Here is a 21,266-nt window from a genome sequence, read left to right on the forward strand (position 1 = left end):
CACGAGGAGGGGGGAGCGGAAGACTTAAAAGGGGAGATATACCATGCAAGCGCCAATTCAGGAGGGAGCAGGGGTGCGCGGGAGGAGGAGGGGGGGAAACCTCGCAAGTCTGAAAACCGTATGTCGCTTGTGCGCATCCGGCGTACGGGGTGCAACTCTGCTGCCAACCCTCCCCCCGCCCCCCGCTCCTCCTCCTCCTCCTCGTTCCCTCCCGTATTGCCCGGCCCTCACCCACATACCCATACACCCCCCACCCTCCTCTCCACCCGCTCCCCCCACTTCCCCTGCCCCCCCTACCCCACCTTCCTCCCCCAATACTTCCCCCTCAAAAAAGCCCCCACCCCACCCACCCCCCCGCCCCCACCCCACCCCGCTACCTGTAAAAGGAGTCCGGCATGTTGGATGCGGGCAGTGGGTCTCGGGTGTTGGAAGGCCGCTGCATGTTGATGTACACGTCCCCCGGCAGGATGTAGTCACCCACACTGGCGATACCGTCGCGGTCCAACAGCCTAGGGGGGGGGGAAAAGGGGGGGAAAGACGAACCACAAACGAGTGAAGCGAGGGGGGAAGGGGGGAAGGGGGGAAGGGGGGAAGGGGGGAAGGGGGGAAGGGGGGAAGGGGGGAAGGGGGGGAGAGGGGGAGAGGGGGGGGAGAGGGGGGAGAGGGGGAGAGGGGGGGGAGAGGGGGGGAGAGGGGGGGAGAGGGGGGGAGAGGGGGGAAGGTGGGGAAGGGGAGGAGAAGGGGGAAAAGACGAACCACGAGCAAGTGAAGCTGCTGCCAAGGAAAGCGTGCGAGATGGGGAAAAGGGGGGAAAGGTACTGAGGTAATGCGGTGTGCGAGGTAATGGTGCTGTACGACACCCCCAGCCCACTCAAATCCCCGTCTACATCCTACCTGAATCGTGACTGGACGCTCTTCTGGCCCGGAGCCGGCAGCGGAGCCACGATGCGGTCGTGTGAGCGGTTGGCGTACCTGTTTTGTTGCGGCCGTAAGCGTGAAGCGCGGTGCGGGGGGAGCGTGAGCAGGAAGAGGCGGCGGAGGCGGACGAGCAGCAGTACACACACACACACACACTTCAGCGTGTTTGTTTAACCCATTCAGATGAGCAGATGTGACATGGTTGAGTGTGTGTATTTTCTTGGTGGTGATGTTGGTGTTTGTGGTGGTGTGCCATAGACCCGGCCGCCTGAGGGGAAAGCACTGCACTGCACTGCACACATCATCCATGAACTAAAAGACAGACAGACGGACAGGGGGTTCTAGGCCACCATTTATTCAAGACATTAAACTTACTTGCGCAAACTGCAGCCGTACTTCTTCAGTACGATGCAGCGCCCGAAACCACGATCCAGCGAGTACTTGTTCATGACGATGGCATCCTCAATGTCGTACCTGTGTACGGACGAATATACGGATTCGGAGGTGCAACAGTCGGCGCCTAAACTGCTCTCGCTCTCGACTGCCCTCGGGGTGTGTGTGACATTGACACATTCCTGACCCTCCATGTGCCCCTCCGCAAGCACAACTACAAGTTACATCGCCACCTCAATGTACGGCAACATGCCAGGTCACCATCCCGTACACTTCCCCCTCGTGCAGTTGGCGCTCTAACCCCTTCGCCCCACTAACTCCTCCTCCCCATATTCCCGCCCCGAAACCCCCCATACCCCACACGCCTCCTCCTCCTCCTCCAGCGCACCCGCTATAGCTCATCACAGCCACGGAGGCGTTCTGTCCCGCCCCCAGCTTGTCGAAGCCCACCAGCTCGATGGTGCGGGTGGTGAGCAGCGGCCGTTGCGGGTACACCAGCAGGTACAGCAGCGTGTCCATGCGGCTCAGCTGGTTGTAGGCGATGTTGCCCATGGCCTGCTTGCCCATGGCGCACTGGAGGGTGCGGGAGAGGGGGGGGGAAGAGGGAGGAAAACGGGGGGAAGAGGGAGGGGGAAGAGGGAGGGGGGAAGAGGGAGGGGGGAAGAGGGAGGGGGGAAGAGAGGAAAAGGGATTCCAACACGGGGGAAGAACACGGATTGCTTGTACGGAGCATACACGCACATGGGGGCCATACACTCATACACATCACACGCGCGCACGGGGGCATACACATACACATACACACATACATACATACACACATACATACAGACAGACATACATACATACAGACAGACAGACAGACAGACAGACATGTACCTGGTATGTGTTTCTTGGCGACTGGTTATGATGGGGGAAGGGGATGAGGCCACTGACGACGCCCATAATGGTGAAGGGCTCGATCTCCAAGTGGGTGGTCATCCTGCGGCATGTGTGCGTATGTATGTATGTTTGTACGTATGTGTCTAGGGGGGGGGGGGAGAAAAAGCAAACCAACTAAAAGCCTACAAGCGTCTCATTATGTCCTCTACATCCTAAAACTAGCCCAAACTGGAGAGTCATGTGGAGTACGGCTAGAGGTCTCCGTCGTACTTGTTGCAGTCCTTCTCGTACAACGCGATGAGCGACACGTTCTCTTCATTCACATCAAGGTACTCCACCAGCCCCCGACGGAGGAAGTCCGGGAACGTCCACTCGCCTGTGGGATTTGGGTTTTGTTGGGGGGGAATTCGGGGGGAGAGACGGAGAAAAGGGGGGGGGGCGGAAGAGAGTAATCGAATGCACGTGAAACTCCAAAATAAACCCTCCGTGCCCCCCCCCCGTGTCTAAAGTCCGAAATTGCTGAAGTTCTCAGCGATGAAGTCATCGACCCGGTGTGTGTGTGTGTGTATGTGTGTGTGTGTGGGGATTATATGCCAAGCCAAGTCAAGAAGGGAAAACAATTGGCAGCGTCCAAAGTTGCGAAGGGGTTGGAGGGGTTGGAGGCGGCTTGGGGTTTAGAGCGAGGGGTTTTGGGGGGGTAAACATGTCCGTGTCCCACAAGCCACGCAACGACTAAGGGAGATGTGGGAAGGGGGAAAGGGGGAAATCATTTGATGCAGGAGGAACTCAGAAATGAACTGCCAGAAGGCGTCCAAAGTCCATTAGGTTACGTAAAATGGGGGGAAGGAAAGGACGAACCACGAACGAGTGACGCTGCTGCCAAGGAAAGAATGGTCGGGGGGGGAAGACAGAAAGGAAACGGGGGGAAAGAGAAAGGGGGAAAAACCGGGAAAACGACTGGAAATGAGAAACACAGGTGGCAAAACAACTGCGCAAAAACACAAGCTTGGCGCCCCCCCCTTCGCCCCCCCCTTCGCCCCCCCCACATCCCATCCCCCAAATCCAGTTCATTAAACCAACCAGTACGCTGCTCTCTCGCTGTTCCCCTGCCCCCTTACCACGAAAACCCCGGAAGCACCCCAGGGGCAAGCACCCGCCTAACCCCTCCTCATCTCCCGCATCTCCCGCATCCCCCACAAATTCCCCTTCCTACCGCTTCGCAGCTTGGTGATGTGTTCCTGTCGTACACGGGGTACCCCCGCGTCGCAGATGATCAGCGGCCGGCACACCCGGCCCCCGTCCGCGGACACATAACAGGCATCCTGCTGCAGGTGCACGTGTACGAACTCGCCCAGGTGACCCGCGCGACGGAGCTCCCTGGAGTGTGGGGGCGGGTTTGGTGTGGCGGGTTTGGTGTGGCGGGTTTGGTGTGGCGGGTTTGGTGTGGCGGGTTTGGTGTGGCGGGTTTGGTGTGGACGTGGGTATGGTTGGGGCGTTTTAGGAGTTAACCCGGGGGAAGTGAGGGGCGTGGAACCGCCACCTCCCACCCCGTAAAGTCGCCCCCTGCCCACCCGCCTCCTCCTATCAGCCCCAACCCCGCCCCATCCCCGCCCCGCCCCAGCCCATCCCATCCCAGCCCCGCCCCGCCCAGCTAATCTCTCCCGCACCTCCTTCCCCCGCCTCCAGCCCTGCCTCAAGAGCCCCCACCTGACTTCCTTCACCAGCCTGTGCGGGCGGCGGTGCACCCCCACCAGGTTGCCGTTGAGGAATACCAGCGCCCCACCCTGACCGTGCATCTCGGCCGGGGCGAGGGAGGTGATGGGCTCGGTGCCCAGCATCACCAGCAGCCGGCAGATGGAAACCTCCTCCTCGTCTGTGGAGGTGCGGGCAGGAGGGCCGAGGAGGAGGAGGAGGAGGACAGAGGAGCGGGGGGAAGAACCCGGGTAAGGGGGGGGAAAAGGAGACGAACCACGAGCGAGTGTTTTTTTTCGGGTTAAGCTGATGCCAAGGAAAGACTGCTGCGGCAGGCGGTAGAGGGGGGGGGAGAGGAAAGAGGATGAACACTGCGGGTAACGGACTAACACGCACCAGCAATCTTAGGCCCCATGCAATTAGGCTGCCTTTCAAATGTGTGCCTAACCATATACACGTAACATGCCTTACAACACTTTCCCTACCCCCTCTACCCCCTCCACACCACACCACACCACACCACGACACGACACACACCACACCACACCACACCACACCACAGGTACCGACACGGCCTGCTCTCCTCCACCAACTCACACACCCCACCCCCTAAGCCCTAATACCCATGCGTTCCCGTACTACAATCGTACATCCTTGTGCATTCCCGTACACGCGCGTACACCCCGTACCCGTTGTGACATGTGTCATGAGCGCCAGGTTTTTCACCAGTCCGCAGCTCTCCCCCTCCGGCGTGTCAGCGGGACACAGCATACCCCACTGGCTGGGGTGCAGCGCACGGGGGCCGCTGACCTGGCAAGAGGAAGAGGGAGGAAGGGGAAAGGGGGGAAGGGAGGGAGGAAGAGAGGGGGGAAAGATGGGTGGTGGGGAGGCGGGGGAGGAGGGGGGCCCCCAGGGGGGGAAATTGTGAGAAGCACAAGCAGGGGAAGAAGGGGGCAAATCATGAACAGAAAGCCGGAGAAAGAGGGCGGCTCCCGCCGTCCCTCTCGATTGAAAGACAGACACAGACAAACAAACAGACAATGGGATAGACAAAAAACACATGGAAATGGGCGATGGTAATGCAATAAACATAGCGAGACAGAAAAGCATGCATGCAGATAGCCTGAGATGCGTAAAATGGCTCATGGCTGGCAATTTCCTTTCAGAAAAAGAGACATGCGAGGAGGCAAAATGAGTTATGATTGCATTTTCACAAGTCTTCTTTGCGACCAGGGAAGCTTAATGTAGGAAAAACGCAAAAAAAGTGAGAAGACCGACAAACGGACGGACAGACAGACAGACAGACATGAGCCCCTTAGCTAGTCCTGGCTGATGGCTGGCGGCGACCGTTTCCTTCCCGTCGTCTTTTTCCTTCTCCCCCGTCCCCCGTCCCCCGCCCCGTCCTCCTCCCCCTCCCCCCCTCCTCACCTTTCTCGTCTTCTCGAACTGACTTGTCATGCGGGTCATCATGCCCATGGCGGCGATGAAGGACAGCCGGCTGAGGACCTGAGGAAGGTCGGGGAGTTGGGTTGCGTGTATGTGTGCGTGTATGTATGTGTGCGTGTATGTATGTATGTATGTATGTATGTATGTATGTATGTATGTATGTATGTATGTATGTATGTATGTATGTATGTATGTATGTATGTATGTATGTATGTATGTATGTATGTATGTATGTATGTATGTATGTATGTATGTATTGTATGTGTGTATATATGTATGTATGTATATGTGCATGCGTGAGATGGGGGAGGGGGCGAAGATGGGGCTTAGGGCTGGTTGGCGCTGCGGGTCTTATGGTGGCAACAGTGTAGCAATCCGCTAATACGCCTCAGGTAAGAGACGGCTGTTACAAACAGTGAGTGCTTCCCTACCAAAACATCATGGCTGAGCATTGCGCTGTAGAGGACAGGAATAAAACATAGAGATGAAAAAAGTGGTTGGTAGTTGTGGACCGGTGGTTGGTAGTTGTTGGATGACAGACCGATGACAGGGTTGGAATCATGGAAACGTGTGACACATAGGAAAACTGGGAGCATGTTGGTTGGTTGGTTGGTTGGGCGGTAAGGGAGAGTTATAATGGCGTGGAATACATTCCACGCGGAAAAAATCAAAATTCGAAAATTCAAAAATTAAATTTCAGCCCACCTGCGTAACGCCTTTTCGCTCCATCCGAAACCGCTTGATAATCCAGTTGCCGGACGACAACGCCGATTCCAGGCCGTACGTTATGGTGTCCGTGCGAATTGCCTTGGCCACATCAAACTGTACGGCAGTACGATGCAGTAGTACGATCATCACCATGCATCGTACAGTTGGATAAGGGCGGTACCCGTGTCGAGCAACCAACCAGCTCTCGACAAACCAGCAAGCGGTAGTTCGCCAAGACCACCAAAAACACACTGCCGTTGCATTCCGACGCCCCTTAGAGCCGTAACCTAGCCATGCACGCCGCTACGACCTCTCCACAACCATGCATCCTGTCTACAACCCTCGCACTGCCCTGCCTCCCCTTCCTTCCCACGTCCATATCACCTTCATTCGCATGTTTATTTTTTCATGTCAAGCCATAATCGTTCCCCAGCACCCGCTTCATAGCTGGGTCCTTTGCCCCTTTGCTTCTTAAACCGCCGACTCTAAATCAATCAACAATACAAGAAGAGGAGGACAATACAAGAAGAAAGACATACAAGGAAAAAGGAAAAAAAGGAAACAATGAAGAAAAAGAAGAACAAAAAATAAGATCAAGAAAGATCCCCCATCAAAAGATTCCTCAAAAAAAACACAACCCATAACCCCATTCCCCCCCTGCCTCACCTGCGTTGCCCGGTTGGCCTTGGACAGCACCGAATCCGCCTGGCGCTTGATGTCGCTGTTCAGCCGCTTGAAGAGATCCTCGAACAATAGCGACATCAGCGCGCCTGATGAAGCAGGAGATAAGAACAACAACAACAACAACCCACAACATAGCGATATACATATCGGGTTTTAGGGTTTTAGGGTTTAGGGTTTTAGGGATATTTAGGGATATATATACACAGATATGTCGAAGCGTGGCAAAGTAACCCTGAAAAAATATTCCAGATTCGAGATTTCAACAAAGCCGGGATAGGACACCCTCTCGACTGTAAGAAAAGGTTGATGCGGCTCAGTGCCGATGGACGGCGATGGACGGCTGTAGCAGACCACTGAGGACGCAACGAGCTACAAGCCACCGACCAATGGAATGGAAGTGGTGCCCGCCGGTGATCCGACGGATTCATCTGGAGGATGATGGTGGTCGGTTTGCTGAACCACAATATCCCGAAATGATATGACCGATTTCACAAAGGTGGCCATGGGTAAAAAGCGGGCGAGGGCGCCCCGAAACACACACAGGGATTGCGACTAGACTATTGGCGACTATTGGCGACTAGTGGCGACTAGTGGATAGTGATCAAGGGTGGTGAAGCTACAATCCCCCTACTTTACACAGTCATACATGCGAGAACGGAAACGCCATGCTACGCACCGGCTAGCTCAAGACGCTTATTGCCGTAGTAATCCCGGTCGTCGATGCATGCCGGATCCAGTACGGCGTACAGCATACGGCGCATCATAACCGCCACGTAGGCAATCTTGTGGGCGAACTGATACCTGTAAAAAAAAGGGTTTTGTTACACCTATTTTTAATAATAAAATGCGATGCGAGGTACCGCCAGCACACACTTTCCTTCTCGCAGCTCAGTCACAAACACGAACACACACTCTTTTTAACAGTGGCATTGAAGCATAAAGCTATGCAACTAAGGCACGAACACACACCCTTTTAACAGCAGCATTGAAGCATAAAGCTATGCAACTAAGGGATATTGCGAAGATTAGAATAGGGGTTTGAGTGTGGCCCAACTCTAGACGCGCTCGTCCGCCAAGTCCACTTGCCGCCAACGGCCAATGGGAAGGAAAATGGGAGCGCGAAAAAACAAATATTTGCATGTCATGCAAAAGCAGTTGTCGGAATGAGGAAACCAGCTGTCATCAGCCCACTACTTGTGTAGTATATCCTGGGTATCACGGGATCTGACATCCGCGCCGATCGGTTCTTTTTTTCTGAAAAAGACGTAAGTGATACAACACTACTTTACCTGGGCACGGGAACGTGGCATAGTACCACGTTGGCGAGCACGTCCCGCGCCTCGTCCACCTTGCTCTTGCGCCGCTTCTCCGCGCCGGGCACCGTGGGGCCGAACTTGGGGCTGACCTTGAGCTTGCTACCTGGACAGACAAAGGGAAAAGAGGAGACGAAAGAAAAAGGAGAAAACGGGGGCAATTAAGGGAAACAACATCAAATATGGAATTTTTGCGCTAAAAGTAAAATTTCTTTTTGGAAAGGGTTAAGGAGACTCGACGGAGGGTGAGAGGTGAAGATCACTAAGGGAGCCTGGTCCGGAGCTGCCGTCTATGGACTCGTAATAAGCATATGCGAATCACCAGATCCAGATCCAGAATATATTATTTTAAACTCGGGGCTAAGCAGACCGGGCGCCAGCCCTGCACCGTCCCCTCGCGCCCCTGCACCACATGCATGCCTGTGTGTGTGTGTGTGTGTGTGTGTGTGTGTGTGTGTGTGTGTGTGTGTGTGTGTGTGCGAGCACACGCACACGCACACGCAAGCGCGTACCTAGGTAATCTAGCGCCTGCATCTGAGTAAAGACGCCCAAGCTCTTGGCGTCCTGTAGTAGTGCAACGGGCGGGATTGGAGAGGAGCGTGTGTGGGCGGAAGCGGGGAGGATTTGGGGGGAGAGCGTGCGTGTGTGTGTGTGTGCGGGGGGGGAGCCCGGGATCACACGTCGGGCGGCAGGAGTATGGCGACACCCCGCATGTATGTATGTATGTGTGGGGAAGTTATACAGCCCAAAAAGGAAACAGCCAATATGCTTCAGGACATGAGGAGCAGGAATGCTTCAGCCCATGGTCACCCGGCTTACACGATCTCCATCTCCTCACAGGCGATCATTACTAGCGTCCTTATGTTCTCCCTTTTTTCTAATACTTGGATGTTACGTCTTTTGCGTCGTGTGTAGTATGTCCCTAACCTAACTTGTAGCTTCTAGGCTCTCGGGAACCTCTATCTGGCTCATATGGGCACTCGCTACACCCCTCTATCTGGGTAACGCAGCCGGGGTGCACGTGGGGTTAACACACATACATACATACACACATATCATGGGGGGCCACAGTCGAGTCCACGACTGCCGTATACCTGTGGGATGAAAACCTACGGGATCAATGTCAATGTCGCGTCGGGGGCTTGCGAGGGGGCTTGCGAGGGGCCCGCAGGGTAGTGAGCCGGAGGGAAAGACGAACCACGAACGAGTGAAGCTGCTGCCAGCGGGGGTGGGGGGAAAGATTCCCCCAGGTGGTGTAACACGGACCACGGGCGCGTGCGGCGGGGCCCGCGGGGGGGTTGCGTGCCACCCAGAAAAGAGAAAACAGTGAGTCCTGGGCAACTAGGGCAAATCGCCAAGGCAGCACTTCCTTGGCTTATTGCCTGTACGTCAATTCTCCTCCCCTTCCTCCGACACACATACATACATACACACACACGCACCTGCACACTAGGAACCAGGAGAGCCGCCAGCGCAGCCGCGCCCTCCCCACTGGACGGGTCAGACACCAACCCGCCGTCGCGGCCGCTCGCCGCCCTCACGCCGAAGCCGCCGCCCACCACCGCCTGCACCACCTCTTGATCTGACTCGCAGCCCATCGCCTTCAGCACCACCATGATGTTCACATCGTCCCTGACGGGATTCGAACCCGGACAACAGAACATGAGAAAAAACGGCCACAGCGCGGAAACAACGACAGCACAAAATACTGGAAATTCGTGGCCTGGAGCCAGCAACACGCGCACACACGCACAGGTAATACTATACACTACAGAAAGCCCAGTTCTGTCAACAAAAGGGGACCACAAATCTGCATACATACATACATATACGGCCGGACTGCCTATCGACTCGACAACAGAGCTACGCACGCACGGCCAGCTGGCCCGTTGGCACTATACTCTTCACAAGTCTGAAGCCCGATGTAACAAAACAACGACGCACAAGCACGTACACACGCACGTTATTTAAAGTACGGTCTTGCACTGTACTTGCCGTACACAATATTTCAAATATCAAACTCACTGGAAGGCGTTGTGTTTGAGGTAGATCTTGCCCTTAGAGAACACGATGTTGGTCTTGGATTTTCGCTCGTGGGTGGATGAGGTGACCGAGGCGATGACCTCTCCGTGGCTGTCCGTGTCGACGATGATGCGGTTCTTACTCAGCTGCTCCTGAATCAGGATGACCTGGAGGCGAGGGGGGGAAAGACGAACCACACACGAGTGAAGCAGGCGAGGGGGGAGGTATGGGTTTTGAGGTATGGGTTTTGAGGTATGGGGGAGTGGGTGCGGACGTGTGTGGAGTTGGATTTTCAGATGTGCGGATGCGGGGAGAGGGATGGGATGAGAGAAAGAGGAGGAGCGATTGCGATGTGGGCGATGGAGATGCGGGCGGTGGGCATGGCCGTGTGAGCGCGTGTGTTGTGATGCAAATGTATCAAGGATGTGGGGATGCGGTTCCCAGCGCCCCTGCTCCGGGACCATGGCAACCGCGATTCCAGATAGCATCCCCACAGGCTTCTTTAAATATCAGAGGATGCACACTACTCTATAACGAGCGTGCAGCGAAGCTAAGCACAAGCAGTGTCAAATCAAAATCAAACAGCAACAGCAACAGCAGCAGCTCCCGAGCCGCCCTTTTTCCGCCAGGTTCTCTCCCACGCTTTCAGCCCTTCCACGTGCCGTACAGTGCCGTACAGTGCCGTACCTTCTCCGTGCCACGTACGATGAAGTAACCACCTGGGTCCAGGGGGCACTCGCCGAGCTGCGCCAGTTGCGCCTCATTCTTGCCGTACAGTACACATCTGAAGGTGCACAGCAGAACATAAGACAAGCTGTATCCAAGCTGTATCCAAACATGACACCAGAATATGTTTTCCCTCGTTAGATGGAAAAACACCTTGAACACTGTGAACACCAAGACGGATATCGGAATGCATGATGGGGGGAGGGGGGGGCCTACGGAGGAAAGTGTACGGCGGAAGGGTCCTTTGGAACAAACCCGGGGCCTGGGGCTAAGTTTAAAATACTACCTTACACCCGCCTCAGGCTAGAACGGCCGTCACGGAGACACATTTAAATAATAAAAATTATTAAAATAATAAAAATTATTAAAATAATAAAAATTATTAAAATAATAAAAAATTATTAAAATAATTAAAATTGTTAAAATTTGGGTAAACAGTTGCAGCGGCACAGTGGCAACTTAGAGGAAAGTGGCTTTGTTGAAGAGGGGGAGAGGGCGAGGGCGAGGGAATGGGAGAGGAAGACGGAAAGACCTCACACCACACCACTCCATGGCCGATGTGTGTCACCTGTGCATCAGGTGTATGTGTGTGTGTGTGTGTGTGTGTGTCAGATGTGTGTGCCTGGTGTACAGAATCCATCAACCGTAGCCGTCGCAACCCCCCTCCCATCATCACCCCATCCACAGAACCGAACACACGCCAGCCGTGGCCCACCTGTCGCACCGAAGCATCAGCGGCATGCGGCCAATACACACTGCCCCTACGCCGCCGCGGCCCCTCTTCACCACAATCTCCTTGCCGCGGGTGTATTCTATATCCACCGTGATGGGTGCCGAGTAGGTGGCGTCACGCAGACGGCACTGCTGCGGCGTGGTGCCGACCTGAGGAGTGACGGCGGTGGTTGGGGTGGACATGGTGGCGGTGGTTGGGGTGGACATGGTGGCGGTGGTTGGGGTGGACATGGTGGCGGTGGTTGGGGTGGACATGGTGGCGGTGGTTGGGGTGGACATGGTGGCGGTGGTTGGGGTGGACATGGTGGCGGTGGTTGGGGTGGACATGGCGGCGGTGGTTGGGGTGGACATGGTGGCGGTGGTTGGGGTGGACATGGTGGCGGTGGTTGGGGTGGACATGGTGGCGGTGGTTGGGGTGGACATGGTGGCGGTGGTTGGGGTGGACATGGTGGCGGTGGTTGGGGTGGACATGGCGGCGGTGGTTGGGGTGGACATGGTGGCGGTGGTTGGGGTGGACATGGTGGCGGTGGTTGGGGTGGACATGGTGGCGGTGGTTGGGGTGGCAGCGATGCGGGGAAGGCCATTTGAAGCGGTAAGGAGTAACAAAAACATTAATGCACATAGAAAGTATATTCTAGGAGGAGCGAGGAAGTGGAGGCTCTCGGCACCATGCTCCCATGCCCTAACCACCTAACCACCTATGCTCCGTACAAGTGGGTGGTGCATAACTAACCCCACCCCACCCCACCTAGCCAAGCCCAGCCGTGCAGGGAATACACACCTGCACCATGTCCTCATCCATGCTGGGACTCCCCACGTAGATGTTGGTGTACCTGTGGGGTAGTGGGTGTGAGGAGGGGGGTTAGTGGCAACAGCACCCGGGGGGGGGGGATGGCGGTGGCGGGTGAATGGTTTTTTCTCAGTGGAGGAGAGGGTCACATGGGTGAGCAAGGAATCAAAAGGAATGAACTCCCAGCGCCCAAAGTTCAACGTGGTCACTGTACGTGTGCGGGGGTTAGGGTTTTAGGGTTTTCCCAAGCTACATCCTACGCCTTGACCCCTCACATTCAAAACCCCAGAGTCCATTCCATTCCCCGCATTCCAAGGGGGGTTGTTATAGCCCCCCATCCGGCCCCCGATGATTTTGACCCAGGTGGTTGATTCCGCCCTAAAATGTGACGCAGTGATGCAGTGATGGTCACTTACTTGAGGTAGAAGTTGGGGTCCGTGTCGCAGGTGACCTTCTCGTTGGCCGCCACAATCTTCCGAAGCTCCGAGTTCAGCAAGAAGTTGAAGGAGTCCAGGTGCTGCTTCACCAGGCCGCGGACCTGCGAGTGAGTGACGCGTAGGGGGGGGGAAAGACGAACCACAAACGAGTGAAGGTGCTGCCAGGGCAAGAGTGTACCAGACGTATAGAACTGACCGAAAGGCGTCCGCGTACGGGGGGCGTTCAGGGCGGAAAGGCCAAGAATAGAAGAGTGTGGCCCCAAAGGAAATCTACAGGAAATCCTCTCCGTTTGTCAGTCAGTCAGTCTGTCAGTCAGTGGATGGCGCAGATCCGTCTTGGAGCAGAGGCAAATCCTTCAGAGTGCAAAATCCCCCCCCCTCTCTCTCTCTCTCTCTCTCTCTCTCCTAAAGGTGACGCTAGAGCGCTCTACTGAAGGGCCACTGAAGGACTGAGACGCGCCCATCTGGCCCGGCAATTCTTGGCAGTGCCTTGCTTCTTTGAATTTGAAGCACAAATTCAAAAACACCCTCGAGAGAAAATCGCGGGAAAAAGCTGTTATTAATGATCTTCGGAGCCCCGCGTTGTGGGAAAAATGTGCCGATGGCCCATACACAAGATTAACGTAATCGTGTAATCGTAATAGTCCAGCGACGTGCTAGACGTTTCTTGCAAAATAAGAACTGTAGACGTAGCTGCTTGAAAATGTCTTCAACAAGGTGTGGTATCATCAAGAGCCCGCGGAAATAAGTGGGCAGCAGTGTAATGACGCTGTTAAAGTCCGTTAAGTTTTGGAGGCTAAGCTAACCGACAGAAGCTACACGGCTGGCTAGCAGGCAGCTCTAATTCTCTCCTCCGAAAGGAGAAAGGACGGGGGACCTTGGGGTTACAAGGGTCTTGGGGCAAGCCACGCGGCGGCGAAGGGAGAGACCAGGGACTTGGGGGGCCGGGAGGGCGGGGAAAGCTGCGGGACAGCAGGCTTTGCATGCGGCTAGGAGATAGATGCATAGCGGCATAGAGAGCGCAGTCCTCGAGTGTATTGCGAGGAGAAGCGAGGAGAAGCGAGCGTGTGTAAAACGGAAGCAAGAACGGAAGCACGGAACACCTAGCCATCGCTAGCGCTGGGCATATGCACGGGCGCCATTTTTTGAGTTATAAGCACCCGGCTCCGAAAACAGAACGCGTGTGTGCCTCTGCCGAACCACATGGTGGATAGGGGTTTACCGCGCGACCCATTTCGGATTCAATGACCCAATGGTTCAACTTTAGGGCCTTATGCTTCCTATGCCACCCATAGCGCTCCGCAAAGTTTAAAAAAAACAAGCAACCCAGCGCAAACAAGCGCACTTCAGGTGTCGAGATCCGTTACGGAAGTGAGCTGCGCTGCTTGAACGCCTTTTACCGTTTTAATCACCGGGAGGTTCTCCCACGCCCGCGCTAACGCTCCTTGCCTTTGCTGAGCAGGATGACGAGACCGACGCGCCAATAACGCAAAGTATTCAGAAAAATCTTTTTTTAATCTATCTCGATATGTCCGCGTAAGTCTGTGTGTATGTCTGTGTGTATGTCTGTGTGTAAGTCTGTGTGTATGTATATGTCTGTGTGTATGTCTGTGTACATGGTCACGTGTTTCTGTTTTGGTGTTCGGATAGAGTACATGGTCATGGTATTACATGATAGTCCATATGGTGTATACGGCCGTGAATATAGTCTTCAGAATATAGTCGTGCATAATACACATGGTACATGGTGACTTTTAACCAAGCAAATACGGTTGCCTGCAGATGCCTGGCATGCGTCATATGGAAACAGGTTTGATCCTACCCAGCAAACATGGTGACAAGGGCAGCGCAGGTCAAGGTGGTCTGCGTTTTGGGGCAGGACCAAGTCATGACTGTGGAGCGTTGCAGGCGGTAACGCTGTCGCCCGACTTTCGTGAGGAACAGGAGTTTGTGTATGTATGCGCTTATCGCGCGAACGGCAAACAGCGCTACACACCTTCAGAAAGGCAGGGAGCAACGCGAACTTGTCCTGTACTGCCTTTATTGGCTCCGTTAGGCGCGTAGGGTCGCCGTACAATGCCTCTGCCAAAGCCTCGTCCCCGCCGACAGCTGCAAGTCCATCGGGCCCAGGCATGGCCTTCTTAGTGGCAGATCCTGGTTCGCTATCCACGTCCATGGCATCTGTCTCTTTGCCGGCAGCTGCGGCCTTGACCTCCGCGGCTGCCGTCATAGCTCCTCCAAAGCTAGCGCCGCCCACGAGGGCGGCGAATGTCAAGGTTTAAGCGGAGCGATATGAAAAGGATAGAGACAACTTGTGACCTAATTTACAGCAGCCACATGACAGAGGGTGACGTTGGTCTTTTTCGTAAGACCAAGGTGTTGCCAAACTATTACTCTTTTAAACGGTAAATTTCTGTTGAAATCTAAATGGTTTATTTCAGAGAAGCTGTAGGAAAAGCTGGGGTAACAATTCTTCAGCTGTCGGGACCTCTACGGCGCAACATTAATGAGTCTTTAATAAACGGCAAGAACTGCATCATGACAACGCAATTAAAATCCTATTTTAATCTATATAAAACACCTCTTTACGTGCTCCAAAATGTTTGGCGGCGAGGCGGCGAACGATTACCGAAAGTCAGCTGAGGTTAATGCGATTTCCTCAATTTATTGTCCGGGCATGCACAAACAGCATAAATTACGGGTTCTATGCGAGGACTTTTTCAGGCCAGTACGGAGGCCGAATCACTGGCTCACTGGCCTACTCATAGTGGCTGATGCATCCATGATGGTTAAGGAATCGTTCCTCATTACCAGATGATTTAATCAACGCACATCGTACAGCTTCTTAGGTAGTAGTGACCCACAATGCAGTGAAGTCTCAGTTCCCCGAAGGCGCCGTGTGTCATGGATCCTGGCGCAGTTGCGCAACCAGGTTCAAAGTTCTGCTGGAAGGGATACAGAAGGCAGCAAGTAGCACTCTAAATGGCGGCACTGCAGAACTCGCACTACTCGTTCGGGCGCCCTTTCGTTGACAAACCCAGTTTCGAGGGGCTGCCGTCGACAGCAATCGGTTTAGCTCAAACCTCGTTGCTAGCTGCGGACCGTGCTGCGGTCGACTGGGAGCGGGTGGAACTGCTGTTTGAGAGAAACTGGTGCGTTTTTCACCTAATCAGCACATGCTGCCACACATGCGGTTACAATTTTGTCGTTGGGATGGCGCACGTGTTCTTTTTTACAAAACGTGCACCCGACATGCGGCAGCATTTCACGCACGCATGCCACGCCATATTGCACACGTGTCTAGGTTTGGACCATGCGCGTGCCTGGGCGGTATGTGGAGCTCGGAGGAGCAGGTTGACCTCCTCTCATCTGACTTGGATGCTGCGGAAAGCGGGTCGCTAGTCGACTTCACCGCACAGCCAAGAACAGCGGCTGCTGCGGCAAGGGGCTTCCTCCGTCTCTTCAGGACACCCCGATTTCAGCCCTCTCCAAACGCGCAGTCCGCAATCCTGTCCACGCAAAATGCGAGCAGAGGCCAGGCCCCGCTATACGGCGCAGCGGCTGCTCCATTGCCCGAGCCCGCCTTCGTTTCCAGCGCCATTCAGGATTCCTCTCCACCGAAGGCGTTGCCCGTGCCAAAGCGACTAGCCAGTTACGCCAAAGAAGATGGCGACGATGGCCCTCTACCGCCTGTAGTAGCTAGAGACCCTCCATCAGCGGCAACTGTTCCGAGACCGGCCGAGCCGTTGCCAGCGCAGCCAACCCTGCCGGGCCGTGTCACACCCGATAACCCCCCCCACGAGGCCCTTAGACCCCAGCTGGGAACCTGGGCTGACCGGCAGTACCGGCTGTTGGACCCGGTTCCGGAGCGCAACGAGTTTGGCCCGGGCAGTACTTCGGGGAACTCAGGCCCCTCCTCTAGCCACAACAACAACTCTGTGCCGCCTGTTGGGCTAGCCCGGAACGGGCATGGCGGCAGCGGGGGTGTTGGCAGCGGTAGCGGTGGCTGCGGCAGCGGCAGCGGCAGCGGGGATTACAGCGGCGGCGGTGGCAGCAGCAGCAGCATCTACACCTCCATCTTAGCAGTGCCTACTGGGAGCTCCGTCGTAGCTCCTGACCCACTTCAAAAACAAAAGCAGCACCACGAAAAGCAGCAAAACTATCAGCACCACGATGACTCGGTGCTGGGGCATACGATGATACACGGGCGGGCACATGTAGGGCCCCACGTACAAAACGGGGTCCCACAACTGGCAGCAGCAGCCGTTCATAACGGCGCCGACGGCACCATGGCGCAGCAGCAAAGAGTCCAACCCATTGAGGAAGCCGCCGAGCGCCAGATGGACGCGGAGGCGATGATTCAGGAAGCCGCCTGGCGCTGGCGTTTTACTCGACGATGGCAGGCGGAGCAGGCGCGCACTGGCCCTGAGCAGGCCTCCGCCTCCGCGCCGCGCGACCAAATGGAGGAGGCCCTGGCGTACCTGCAAGCCACCAACGGCACCACCAGCGTCTCCATGCAGATTGCTAACGTCAGCAGCCGAGGCGGCGGTAGCCATGGCAGCGGCAGCCGCGGCGGCGGCGGCATGTCGATGGACGGAAGCTTGATGCTGACGGGCATGCCGGGAACCCTTGGAGGCGCTGCGAGTACGTTGGGCGGGGATTGGCCGCTGGCTGCTTGCGGCAGCGGCAGCGGCAGCTTCACGTCGGGACCGCGTATCCTGGCGCGGCAGGTTAGCGGGGAGCTCCTGGCGGCTAGCCGTGAGGTGGCGTCGCTGAACAGGCGCGCAGCGGCAGTGCTGCAGCAACAGCTGGATTGCGAGCTGCAGGCGGATCGCAGGTGGGCGGGTCACCTCCACTCGCACGCACGCACACACAAGGAAGCAAGGAAGCAAACAAGCAAGGAAAAAAAACCTAGCGCGCTTGTGCTGGCGTGGGGTTGCGGTTCCACGCGTCTTACCCCGTTCCCCCTCTCTCAAGCTGCAACCTTCGGTTCCCTTTGCAAAGGGAACCCCGCCACGCAATTCCACCTCTCTCCCTCCCTCCTCCCTTTCCTTGGCATCAGCTTCATCGCTCATGGTTCGTCTTTTCCCTCCCTCCCCCAACACACACATTCTCCTGGCGCCTCCCTGTGTTTCCATGTCTTCTCCAGGGTCCAGGAGTCGCTGGGACAGGGTCCGCCCTGGTTGGGTCATTTCATCCCCCTCGTTCAGATAGACGAGTGGGGCTCCTTCAGGTTCCTGATGCTGAAGCTGCGTGACCAGTCGGCACGGGGAGGCGGGGCACCCGGCAGTGAGCGACAGCGCATCCTCATTCGGGGGCATAACTACGGCACCGAGGGGCAGCTGATGGAGGAATGCAACCGTGAGGTGCGTGTATCGTTGCGCGCGCGCTCGGTGAAGGTAAGGCATGGCAACTCGGCATGGCAACGCTTGCGCTCTTGGCTGGCTGATTCGTTTTGATTCGTTGCTCTTTGCACATGACTTCCCCTTGGCTGGGTGGTGGCTGTGTGTTTTTGCTGCTATTCGCTGCTGACCCGCTAGTGTGCAATGTGATTCATTGTTCGGAATGAAATTCGGATGTGATGGTTTCGGAGCCGTGTGGCCGACACCTAGTAAACTTTGGGCGCCGGCAGCTCATCTCTGGTTTCCTTGCATATAAAGTTCCCTTTCCCCACAAACAAACAGTCCGTGGTAACGGGACCGCTTTTAGAGCTCCGGGAGGTTTACCTGAGGCCTTTTAACTTTTAACAATCCATAGGATTGTAACAAATGGCCTGGAGATAAACATCGCGGTATAGAAATTATTCGTTATTCCTTTAAATATTACGAATGGGGCACTGAAGTTAATAAAGGGCCGTTAGTGGTGGAAACGGCTCGTGGTTTAAGATAATTTGATTTAATAAGCAATCTAAAGATAGAAGTTTTTTTAGCTGCTACCCTGCCAGTCAAGCTGCCAGTTGAAGACCGCCCTGCCTGCTCTGTTCCATCTTGAACGCATTTCCGGTCCCTGCCTCTGTCTGTCTGTCTGCGCATATGCACGTGCGCAGATCTTGTCTCTTGCCCACAAGCATGCGGTGCCCTTCGAGGCGCCGACCTGCATGGGCGGCGGAGTCATGGAGTGGCGCCGCGACCGTGACCGCCACCTGCACCTTCACTCGGGCTTTGTGATGGATCACACGCTGCCGATGGCGACCGGAGGGGGGGGCCTTATGCCGGCCAACGGCAGCCGACCCGCCTCCGCCATTGATCTACTCAACCTGGCGGCTGCCCTGGCGCGACAAAGCTTCCCTCCTACGTACAAGATAACTGTTCTGACGTAGCGGGGCGTAGCGCTGCATTGCGCTGCTTGGTTTTACTGGGATGCTGAGTCGAGGCGTTTGCGAAGTAGGGGGGTTGCGAAAGGTAAGGTGGAAGGCATGTGAGGAGGCATGGATGCCGCTTGCATGCGGTCATCTTGGCGAGTTGATTAGTTTGGACGAGTGGAACTTAATCACTTGCAATGTGCATGTGGAGGGCATGGCCAGTAGATGGCGCGCTTCTAAGAGCCTGCTGGGGGTTGTTGCGGCGGGATTGATGAAGCTTTTTGTAGCTGCCTGATCTTTCCATCACAGCAGGTGCCAAACGCAGGTTGCACCTTGACGACACATACAGGCGCTGCTGAAGGGGTCGAACGCTGAAACGATGGATCGCTGAAGGGCTGAGAGGGAAAGAGGGAAATTTGTTTCTTTTAATGCTGTGTGCGTTTCTTTTCTTCTCAAATGCCATTTCGTTCCTGCGCGTGTATATTTGTGCGTGGCGGTGGCGTTGGTTGGAGGAGCCATCGTGGAGTTGCGTGTGGTGGCGATGTATGTCTCCTGGGTCGCTCCGGAATCAGCCTTGGACAGCGGCGATGTTTGTTGCGGGTCAGGGTTAGGCTGCTGGTCGGGCGGCATGATGGGTGGAGACCGGAGACCTCGTGTTCCGGGGCATCTTATTGGAGGGGAGGGCAAAAGGCGCTTGCGGCGTGTTCAAGCTGGAGCTGAGTAAAATATCAGCAAAGAGTTGTTAAATCTGTAGAGCTGCCCTTACAAGCTTTTTGCTGTTGGTCCTTGTGCCGGGGTGTGCTACGTTGCTGTGCTGCGTTTTCCTTCCCTTGTGGCTCCCCGCGGCGGTTTTGAGGAGGAAGACCTCGGTCGAGTGCTTTTATCTCTTGGCGATTTATTGCCCGCATTTTGCAGGAGGCATGTAAGCGATGTGCGGGTTGCTGCTGCTGCTGCTGCTGCTGCTGAGTAACGTGTATACGATGTACGCGATGGGAGACGCTTCCGGGGGGGCCTAGTCTCTGGGGGCCGATGCTGAGGCCCCTCACCTTACAAGGCTCTGCCCTTGCAAGTTTGTGGAGAGGGGAGTAGGAAGTAGTGAAGGGAGAAGCAGACTTTTGAGCGGCTATCGTCGTGATATGATCACTGACGGCATGTCCATTTGCCGGTATGTGGTTTTGACGCTCTAGATGGGGCATGGCATGTCCTTATGTTCGAACATGCTGCAGAGCTGTTGCGGGTAGAGGTCGAGCAGTTGTGCAGATTCGGGAGGTGCGGCATCTCCCGAGCATCCTTTGAGCGGGCATATGTACTGTGTATACGAAGTCGCGGAGGGCCTGGAGGAGTTCGGCGGCGTTGGTGGTGTGCGGTGCATCGTGCCATTCTTTGAGAACGACAGACGCACAAACAGACGGACAGTGAGTTCAGTATCAGGCTCATGAGCCCCCAGGCATTTCGCATGTCGGACTGACCGCTGTTAGGGTTATCGTCTAGCCAACAGCTTGAGATGATTGAGATGCCTTTGTTGTAGGAGGCGTTGGCTTTGTTGTCGGAGCCAGCTTTACACGATGACGCCGTGTGCCTGGTCCGCCACGGCTATGTAGCTGGGGCCGGTTTTTGAAGGGGAAGCAACTGGAATTGCTGCCTCCATGTTGCAGTGTGGCGCAACGGCACATTGGTGTTTTTCTGCGCCACCAACGCGCCGTGTTCTCGGACGCATTTTTTGCGGCGGCATGCCTCAGGTAGACCTCGATACCAAGGAGAGACGTCCATACCGAGGAGAAATGCGTGTTGGTTTCGGAACTGCGGTACTTGGGATTTTTGCGACACATACTGGTGTTGGTGTACAGGAAGGGGCGTTATTACTGTTTGGGAGGGCAAGGGGTAGAGATGAATAGGAAAGGGTGGCTGGGCATAACCAGCATGCGAGTGTGACGAGGGAGAGGCCAGCAGCAGAAGGACAGCTGCCGAGGTCGAACATGAACGAATGCCTGTGCATATGGACCTATTTTGTTCCTGTCTGCAAGACCAAATTTTGTGCCTGTCTGCAGCAAAAGGAGGACTGCTGCCAGTTCCGAGGAGAAATAGCTGCGTGAGGAGTTAGTACGCCTGCGCTTTGTTTTTTAATAGGCGACGACCGGTCTTTCCTATTGAATAGAGGGTGAGAAGGCGACAAAGCACATATTGTTTGTACATGAAGTTGTTGTCTGTGGCGGGGATGGGTG

The 21,266-nt window shown here is 55.5% G+C and overlaps 2 protein-coding genes across 2 annotated transcripts in view; one reads left to right on the forward strand and one right to left on the reverse strand.

Annotated features, from left to right (window-relative positions):
• Nucleotides 1-14,877, reverse strand: part of VOLCADRAFT_66175 (uncharacterized protein) — a gene marked incomplete at both ends in the record, with an annotated part of 17,676 nt that extends 2,799 nt beyond the window's left edge. Inside the window, 22 exons of the mRNA XM_002955756.1 lie at nucleotides 378-509; nucleotides 895-972; nucleotides 1,294-1,392; nucleotides 1,700-1,884; nucleotides 2,191-2,293; nucleotides 2,464-2,569; nucleotides 3,407-3,570; nucleotides 3,901-4,066; nucleotides 4,575-4,695; nucleotides 5,314-5,391; nucleotides 6,037-6,153; nucleotides 6,706-6,809; nucleotides 7,400-7,524; nucleotides 8,013-8,089; nucleotides 8,535-8,600; nucleotides 9,545-9,668; nucleotides 10,062-10,225; nucleotides 10,746-10,842; nucleotides 11,500-11,666; nucleotides 12,298-12,349; nucleotides 12,723-12,844; nucleotides 14,740-14,877. Coding sequence (XP_002955802.1) covers nucleotides 378-509; nucleotides 895-972; nucleotides 1,294-1,392; nucleotides 1,700-1,884; nucleotides 2,191-2,293; nucleotides 2,464-2,569; nucleotides 3,407-3,570; nucleotides 3,901-4,066; nucleotides 4,575-4,695; nucleotides 5,314-5,391; nucleotides 6,037-6,153; nucleotides 6,706-6,809; nucleotides 7,400-7,524; nucleotides 8,013-8,089; nucleotides 8,535-8,600; nucleotides 9,545-9,668; nucleotides 10,062-10,225; nucleotides 10,746-10,842; nucleotides 11,500-11,666; nucleotides 12,298-12,349; nucleotides 12,723-12,844; nucleotides 14,740-14,877 — 2,585 coding nt within the window. The remainder of the gene's footprint in view (nucleotides 1-377; nucleotides 510-894; nucleotides 973-1,293; nucleotides 1,393-1,699; nucleotides 1,885-2,190; nucleotides 2,294-2,463; nucleotides 2,570-3,406; nucleotides 3,571-3,900; nucleotides 4,067-4,574; nucleotides 4,696-5,313; nucleotides 5,392-6,036; nucleotides 6,154-6,705; nucleotides 6,810-7,399; nucleotides 7,525-8,012; nucleotides 8,090-8,534; nucleotides 8,601-9,544; nucleotides 9,669-10,061; nucleotides 10,226-10,745; nucleotides 10,843-11,499; nucleotides 11,667-12,297; nucleotides 12,350-12,722; nucleotides 12,845-14,739) is intronic.
• An 848-nt stretch (nucleotides 14,878-15,725) lies between these two features.
• On the forward strand, nucleotides 15,726-19,062 carry VOLCADRAFT_119187 (uncharacterized protein; the record flags this gene model as incomplete). Its single annotated transcript, XM_002955696.1, has 4 exons — nucleotides 15,726-15,895; nucleotides 16,210-17,580; nucleotides 17,893-18,109; nucleotides 18,790-19,062. The coding sequence occupies 4 exons, from the start codon at nucleotides 15,726-15,728 to the stop codon at nucleotides 19,060-19,062; spliced, it is 2,031 nt and encodes a 676-aa protein (XP_002955742.1).
• Nucleotides 19,063-21,266: the final 2,204 nt, after the last annotated feature.

This window comes from Volvox carteri (genome assembly GCF_000143455.1).
Source record: "Volvox carteri f. nagariensis unplaced genomic scaffold VOLCAscaffold_54, whole genome shotgun sequence".
Lineage (NCBI taxonomy): Eukaryota > Viridiplantae > Chlorophyta > Chlorophyceae > Chlamydomonadales > Volvocaceae > Volvox > Volvox carteri.